The 7,978-nt window shown below is 49.0% G+C and overlaps 1 protein-coding gene across 2 annotated transcripts in view; it reads left to right on the plus strand.

Annotated features, from left to right (window-relative positions):
- The window catches only part of PPIH (peptidylprolyl isomerase H), an 8,777-nt gene extending 1,071 nt beyond the window's left edge, over positions 1-7,706 (plus strand). Inside the window, exons 2-10 of one of the 2 annotated variants that reach the window (XM_026067393.1) lie at positions 1-65; positions 370-393; positions 516-560; positions 885-927; positions 2,137-2,229; positions 3,683-3,770; positions 4,537-4,577; positions 6,098-6,186; positions 7,527-7,706. In XM_026067393.1, coding sequence (XP_025923178.1) covers positions 1-65; positions 370-393; positions 516-560; positions 885-927; positions 2,137-2,229; positions 3,683-3,770; positions 4,537-4,577; positions 6,098-6,166 — 468 coding nt within the window. In that variant the 3' untranslated portion in view covers positions 6,167-6,186; positions 7,527-7,706. The remainder of the gene's footprint in view (positions 66-369; positions 394-515; positions 561-884; positions 928-2,136; positions 2,230-3,682; positions 3,771-4,536; positions 4,578-6,097; positions 6,187-7,526) is intronic. The other variant, XM_026067394.1, reaches the window with a different exon arrangement.
- Positions 7,707-7,978: the final 272 nt, after the last annotated feature.

Raw genomic sequence — 7,978 nt, forward strand, 5'->3', positions numbered from 1 at the left:
GAGGTCGGCCGCATGAAAATCGAGCTGTTCGCTGATGTGGTGCCCAAAACCGCAGAGAACTTCAGGTGAGGAGCAGCCGGCGCCGCTGCCGGGGGCTCGGCCGGAGCCTCCCGGTGTCTCTGGTGCCCCCCGCCGCTCTCGCTCTCCCTCACACCCCCGGCGTTAAATATCGGACCCTCCTCGACCGCGGAAGTGCCCCCCTTTGAAATGGAAACGGCGAGCGGTTCCCCACAGCTCCCGTTTTTCGTTGGCGGCATTCCCGATGCTTTCGGGACAACCCTGCCGTTTTTCCTTCTGTAGAACACGGTTCGCGTCCTAGGAATTCGAGCGTGACTCATGCTCCACTGCTTTGTACCTTTTCTTTTCCAGGCAGTTTTGTACGGGTGAATTCAGGTACGTGCTTCGACTCTCCTTTGAGGTAGCGCAAACGGCACCGCCGGCAAATCCCACCGGGAGGGTTTTGTGGGGGGATATCCAGTAAGTTGCRATGATTTTTCCTTTTTATTTCCTCGTAGGAAAGACGGTGTCCCTATAGGTTATAAAGGAAGCACTTTCCACAGGTAATTTCTGCTTTGGTTGAGATGTTTAATAGCAGTATGAGCTGGGAACGGATTTGAGAGCTGCTTGAAAGGTTTTATTAGTCTGGGAGGTATTTTTTAAGCACGGAGAAGTGGGCACTGCTGGCATCATCTCTATCCCATGTTTAGCAGGGAAATTTTACTTTATATCAGACTGTAGTTAATATTTAGTGTAGATTTTACGTTGTAGTATTTACAGATCCTGGTGATTTCTTTTGGTTGCGAGAAATTACTCCTTTTTCTGACATAGTAAGCTGCTTAAGGCGTTTTTTGACTGAGAAATAAATATCATTTTACTATTTTTAGGGTAATAAAGGATTTCATGATCCAAGGAGGTGACTTTGTAAACGTATGTACTTCTGTCTTTCTCTTGTACTTTTCCTGCACGGTACAATATGCAACTCTTTCCCGGGATCCATAGTTACTTGCTATATCTGTTGCCTCTCTTAGGAGGTATCCCGTAATAACTGGAGGTTTCCTTGCGGCATTCCTACCATCTTACTGCAGCAGGCTATAATGTGTTTGGAAACAAATCTTTCCACGATATTTCCCCTTTAAAACAGCATGACAGCCTAGCTAGGGGCTCTTCAAACTTGCAGGGAATTTTTACTTTGCCCTTCTCCTTTCTTCTGTCCACGAGGCAAAAAACCCTACGAATTTCTGTTGGCTTTGTGGAGACTCTGAGCATGTATCCTAGTGTCTAGTCCAGGATATATTTAAATCAAAATTAATCTCTATTATTAGTGAATCGTCTCAAAGTAGAAAAGACCGTCGGTGCCTATGGTGTTGCTCATGCAGTGACTTTGGGATAAGCAAACTCTTTGGGATGCCGGAGGATCCCTGGGTGTCTTCGCTACCCTAGGACCTGGGAAAATGATTTCATTTCCAGAACCGCTTGAGATCTGAGGGGGACGACGGAAAAAAGCTTTTGAACACAAAACTCAGTTTTGCGAAAGCTGAGAGAACTGACTGCCKAGTGCGTGGCTCAGCCCCGTCGGGTTTTCAGGCAGTCCCCAATCGTCACGCTGATCGAATGTCCCCGTGGTTTTATTACGTCCACTGAAGCTCAGCAAGCTTTACAGCTGAGCGGAGGGATCACTTCCCTGTTTTCAGTAAAGTCACCAAAAATAAGGTGAAAGAACCGAGCGCAGTCGACCATCTCTTTCCACATGACCACTTCTGCTTTCCTTGTGGCCCCAGCCCGCAGCCCTCTCTCCCATCTCTTTTCCCTGGAGCGTCCGCGAAGGGCAGGTGGGTCTGTACCAGGCCTTGTATAGCCTCCACCTCGCTCCTGGAGGCTTGGATTCAACCCTCACCGCGCCCGTCGCTCCCGTACGACACCAAGCGCAGGTTTCTACGTGGCGTAGGGGTGACAAATAACGTACCGTGTCGTTAGAAACCCGTCGCCGCTCCTCTTTAGAGACGAAACGTCTGAACGTGCTCACCGGTGGTGTCTAAACGGCGGTACAGCATCGATTTGGGGCTTAGTTTAACAGTGTCCTTTTGTTGGGGGATTTTAAATTCATGCCGTCGCTGACCGGGCGCTTCTCTCGCGCAGGGAGACGGCACCGGAGTAGCCAGTATATACCGGGGTCCTTTTGCAGATGAGAACTTCAAGCTCAAACACTCTGCTCCTGGTCTGCTCTCGATGGTGAGTATAAACCAAACCAGAAGACTAAAAAGTTTTTGGYGCTTTCTCTGTGCCTTTCTGTTGAATGTAAAAGTTATGGGCCAGACAACAAAAACCTGTACCGTTGGCTTCCAGATTGGAAAGACCTGTGTTTTAAGTACTAGTCAGAAGATTACTCAGGGATTAATGTACTGAGTAAAACAAAAGTCCTGATCCTGCACCACTGTTTTCTCCTCATCTCTTGGAGTTTCTGGGGCAGGCTTGGTTTGATCTGCTTTTACAACAGCTCGATTCTTGCAGATCTTGTACTGTGGCAAGTGGGGTTTTTTTTTCCCTCCCTGATACCGCTGTCAAACACCGATTTCAGCAATAATGAAACAAAACAGATTTGGGAGTTTCAAAGCAATAGCAGTGTTACCATGGTATCTTTTGTAACGTATACTTCCTGTAACGTATACACAGTAGGAGAAACTGCAACTGTTGCATGTTGTTTGGTAGGAACCATACACTGTTTTTTTGCAACAAAACCAGCTGGGGCCAGTGCTGAAGTGTTCCTCTCCACAACTGTTTGTTCCCCAGCTCTTCTAGCTGCCCTGCCCTTAAAAGCACTTGCTTTGGGCTTTTGCTCTTTGGATCAGTTATTCATTCAGTTCAAAGCATGGCCCAAAAGGAGGCGTCATGGAACCACTGAGCAAGCAGCGTACCGTACTGTGGGAGCAAGGATACCACGCTGCTATTGCTGGCTTCGTGTTGAAGCCCCACGGCTCCAGAGTCGTCCTGCTGGACCAAACCGGGGACCGTCCCAGCCGTTGCAAAGCTGGTTAGCGCTAAGGAGCAGGTTCAGTGTGAGCCACGTCCTCTGCGGTCCTGCAGCCGCAGGACTCGTGCGACTCGTTGTCAGCGCGGGAGCATGGTCTCGTATCTCCTGGGTGGCAAAAGAGCTTTGAAAAATCACGATGGCCTTAAGAGTTGCAGAGATGTTTCCCCAGGAGAGGATGGATGCTCTGGGTCTTGCACTCGAGCGTGAATTGCTCCCTTCGTCACGCCGTTCCTGTCAACCCCGTGCCAATATCATTGCTGGCTTTCTCATGCTGATCCTTCGAACAGAAACCTTTTTATTCTGAGGCCACCTTCCAAGTAAGTCAGTAATCACCAGAAAGCTGAGCGTTTTTTCAGGAGCTTGCTCTAGAGCCCAGGTTTCAGCACAGTCTTGTGCTGATCATGCTTTTGTACCAATATAAGAAAAAATTGGTGACTTGGCTCTCGCACACACCGGCAGGACCGGACTTGATGCGCCACTTCCCAGCACAATGTACTCCCTGCAGATGTGTATCTTGCTTCCTTCGGTTTGTGTAGCAAGAAGCTAAAAATAACCCCAGGCTGGCTTGAGAGCAACAGCTCTTTCCTATTTGAGCTGCCTCTGCCTTCAGTGTTGGGAAGGCCTAATTTGAGTACTTTTGTATTCAACCCCCAGGCAAACAGTGGTCCAAGTACCAACGGCTGTCAGTTCTTCATTACGTGCTCCAAATGTGACTGGTTGGATGGGAAACACGTCGTGTTCGGTGAGTACCTGCTCGTGGATGTCCTCCGTGGCCCAGCTGCTGAAAGAAAGGAACGCGGACTGCTTGTTCCTTCCCTCTTCCTTATGCAGGCAGAGGTATTTGTGCAGCCAGATGTTGAGGTGGGTCACTGTGGAAACGAAACATTTTTTCCCCAAGTTAGCTTTAATCCAGATCAGTTCCTCGATCCGTGTATCGTGTGACCATGTAAATTGTGCCGGTGCAGAGGGACAGATGGGTGAAGGAATACCTGTCCGCTCTGCTGCCAGAGAGTGGGACTGGCACCAAGTTCAGCTCTCAGCAGAGGTTTTTGGCTAGTGACCTTACGAAACCACATCTGCTCCCTTTTCGTGCGCTGCCTCTTGAGCTGTAGCGCTTTAAGGCCTGGCCTTAAGCCAACGTCCTACTTCTTACCACTGCTTCCAATTCTTAAGCCACGCTGAAATTAGTCATTGTCAGTTTTGCACTATTGCAAATGTCATATCGATGTGCTGTAATTCAACACAGTCGGCAAAGGTCTCAAAATCGAGATTTCTACATGGATTGGGTTGGGAAAATGCGCTTAATCTGTCCTGCACGCAGAAAATGCTTGGAGAGGGATCGTTTCCTTTATCAGTTTAGAGAGTGGTGACAAAGCCCAAAGCGCCCAATTGCTGCACACTGCACAAGGCTTTTCTGGAAGAACAAGAATTCGTGCAGATGTGATGAATTGGGAGCCAGAGAAGGTAAAAATTGGTCCTATTGAAATGGATATTTTTTCCCATTCTAGGTAAAATCATTGATGGGCTGTTGGTCATGAGAAAAATTGAAGTAAGTTGAATTTGCCTTTTTTTTTCCTCTGTGAATGTCCACGTTGGAAAATAACATGGGGGAGAAACAGGGATTGTTCTGTTCTCTCCCAGTGCCTGTGTACAGGATAGCAGGGAATACTAGTGATGGTAAATGGTATTATCAGTTATCATCGTTATAAAATAATAGGAGATCTGTTGAGGCAGAGGCTGTGTCGTATAGACGAACTTTAGAAATGCTGTGCCCCTGTGATGGCCAGTTAGTTTTTGAGCAGGGATGGCGTCCTCGTGACATTATTTGCGATGCGTTGGGTTTGTTCGCGAAGCTGCATTGAAAAGTCGTTCCCTCAGCAATTCAGACAAGAACGTAAAGCGGATCGCTTCTGTGTCACTGCATGGGATTACGCAGTGGATGCTAAATCATCAGTTCAGCTGGTCTGTGATCAGCATTTCTAATAAGAAAAATTGAACAAGCCCTCTGATGGGCTTCCATGAGCTGCAGATAAATACACCCGGGGGTGATGGCTGCTACCCTGTTTGAAATAACTCGTGACTGGGTGTGACGGCAGGATCGCGAGTAGATTTAATAAATCAGCACTGTGTTCTCCAGGACAGCCGGCGCTAGCTGTATGGCGCGCTCTTGCACTGGGCGAGGAAGCACACGCAAGGGCCTCCGATTGCCATCGGAGAATCCAAAAAGCGGGGAGAACAGAGAGCTGAAAACTGTTAGGTATTGAGACAAGGTCTCGTGCAAGGAGCGACGGCACGATGCAATCCACTTGTCGCTCGCCCTCTTTTAGCGATTTTGTTTTGTAGGTGAACTACGTTGGGCTTGCTCGCTAGCTACCTAAGTAGTGCGGTTACACAGTTACACTGCTAATTGGAGGTGTAGCATCGCCAAACTAGAGGAGAAATTGCCCTGTGGCTACAGGCGAAAGAGGAAATATCCCTTGCAGACCCCCTTTGCCAAAAGCCCTTCTGTGAGCGCTGATGGAAGGATCATGGTGTCCTGCTTTGTAGGATGCACGTCACTGCAGCGAGGGGCAAATTAAAGGAAATATGTCAGAGACTTAATACGAGACTCAACAGTGGCCAGGTCCAGCAGAAGGAGTAGTTCAGCTGCATGATTTTTAGGGATGCTTTGTGCCTATCTCTTATTTAGCTCCCYGTTCTGTGCAAATACAAGTTTACTTTGCTTGTGGCAGCTGTAGTTAGTAGCTTTAAAGATTCGAGCCCAAGCAGCCTCGAGTGACACGGCGCCTGCTGTTAGCTCATGAGCAGCTCTTCAGTTTTTGCTCTGTCCTTTCCCTCCCCGTCAAGATCTGTGTCCCAAACCTCAGTGTACAAAGAGGGTTCACTGGCTCGTGGCAGGATCCTTTGCCAAAACGCGTGATGGTGCTTATGAGTTACTCGGAGCTGAGCCCAGATTTCCGTGTTCCCGATGTTGCACGGACCCCTCCTAGCCGGTCTTCGAGCACCTGTCGCTCACTGGCTTCGCTGTGTTTTTATAATGCGTAACGTTATGTATTCGTTTGTTCCCAGAACGTGCCTACGGGTCCAAATAACAAACCCAAGCTGCCGGTTGTGATCTCTCAGTGTGGGGAAATGTAAAGCGATGAAAGAGAAGTGTGGTAAGTCTCTGTCTTTTGCAGCACCCAGTGCAATTGAACTGTGGGCTCCTCTGCTCCTTACTTCTCCCTTGACTAGTTTGTGCTTTCATCTGAGCCTGCAGAGAGCAGATTCAGCTCACTGAACCACCAGAAAACTCTTCTCTAATAGGATTATTTTTTGCCAGCGCAATTCCCTGAGCTGGCTTCCCTCTGAGCTGCTCAAGTACCAAAGGCAGCACAAGGGAGGAACAGGATTTTGCAGTGGCAGCTGAGGGGAAGATGGGGTCACGGCAGCCCTGGCTTGGATGAGGTTAGGCTGCCTTGAAGCCTCAGCTTCAGAAACCAGTGGGTGAAAGGAGGCTGCAACTGGAAACCAGCTGGTATTACCCAGGCAGTCTGGGGGGATGGGAGGGGGGTCGCTTTGACCTGCAGGTTGGTTAACTCTCCGATTGCTACAGAAAGCAGAGCATCCCGTCGTGTGGGAGAGGCAAGGATGACGAAAAGAAGTGCTGAAGGAAGAGAGGACTTGAGCCAGTCCTTGCTCAGCACAGCCACGGGACTGTGCTCGTGCCGCCACTGAAGGGCCGAGAGTTATCATGTTACATAGTCTCCCCCTTAATTCAGAAAAATACTGCTGTCCTCACCCAAAGAGCGATGTTTCCAGGGTTTACGATGACCCTTCCACTCTGCCTGGCCTTTGGTCAGGCTTCATTTTGGGTAAACCGTTAGGCGTGAGACAGAGCTGAGGCTAAGATACAGTATTCTGTCGGCGGTTTTCCGCCCACTTCACCGTTAAAAACCCAGCCATTTAAACAAATCTGTCCAGATTTCGATGTGTCAGGCTGCAGCTTGTCAAAAATCTGCTGTATTAGCCTTTTGGTTGCTGATTTTTCAAATTTCAGCAGGCAGGCAGTGACAAAAGCAGCTCCACACAATTCTTGACCTTCCATGAAATGATTTCCAAAGGCATCTGGAATTACTCATGAAGATGCATCCCCGCTGCCATAATAAAGGCTTTCAGATCCGCAGCGCGTCAGATACTTGGGAGCCCCTATTTGATGAAGTGACGATGGGGAATGTAACCATTCCTCCATTTTCCTGTTGACTTTTGTGGCATTTATATGCTTCTGAAAATGGGGATGACGTTAGTAACAGATTCCCTTGCAGGGAGTCCCACGAGGACTTCTGGGTCCCCTAGGTCACGCAGACAAGTTTGACATGAGCTAGCACACGCAGCAAGTAGTACTCACTTGAATACGGCTGTAGTGGTACCCAGCGTCGCCGCACAGTCGCGCTGCTCGTAGGATGGCTTAGGGGTGACAGTCCGGCATTTCCGAGCTGTTTGTTCTGCTTCGTTTCAGTGCTCCTCCGCTGGCGGCGAGGCGCGTGCCGGCTCTGAGCRGTTCCAGTTGCCCCGGTGCCCCGGTCTCCTCCGCAGGCTAGACCCGCGTTCTTGACATCCTCCTGAAATTATTTAATAATTGGCATTTATCATGCTTCCTTGGGGGTTTTTTTTTTTACATGTTGAAATGTAAATAAAGCATTTTGTTAAACATGTGTGCAGTGCATGTCAGTTAACGTGCTTGGGGACGGACTCTTCCGGCTAGCAGGGCCGTAGCATCTTTAGTCACACGCATTATCTCCGGCCGATTCCACAGGGGACGTTTCCCGAGCGTGGCAGTGAGGGGCATTGGCGAAATGGGGGGGAAAAAAGGGGCCTGAAGGGGTGAAAGGAGCATAAACAAGCATTTGTGAAACCTCCCCAGCACATCCCAGTTCTAGGCCATGGGGATGATACGTTTTAGAGTGTGTG

This window comes from Apteryx rowi, unplaced genomic scaffold, assembly GCF_003343035.1.
Source record: "Apteryx rowi isolate R43461 unplaced genomic scaffold, aptRow1 scaffold_259, whole genome shotgun sequence".
Lineage (NCBI taxonomy): Eukaryota > Metazoa > Chordata > Aves > Apterygiformes > Apterygidae > Apteryx > Apteryx rowi.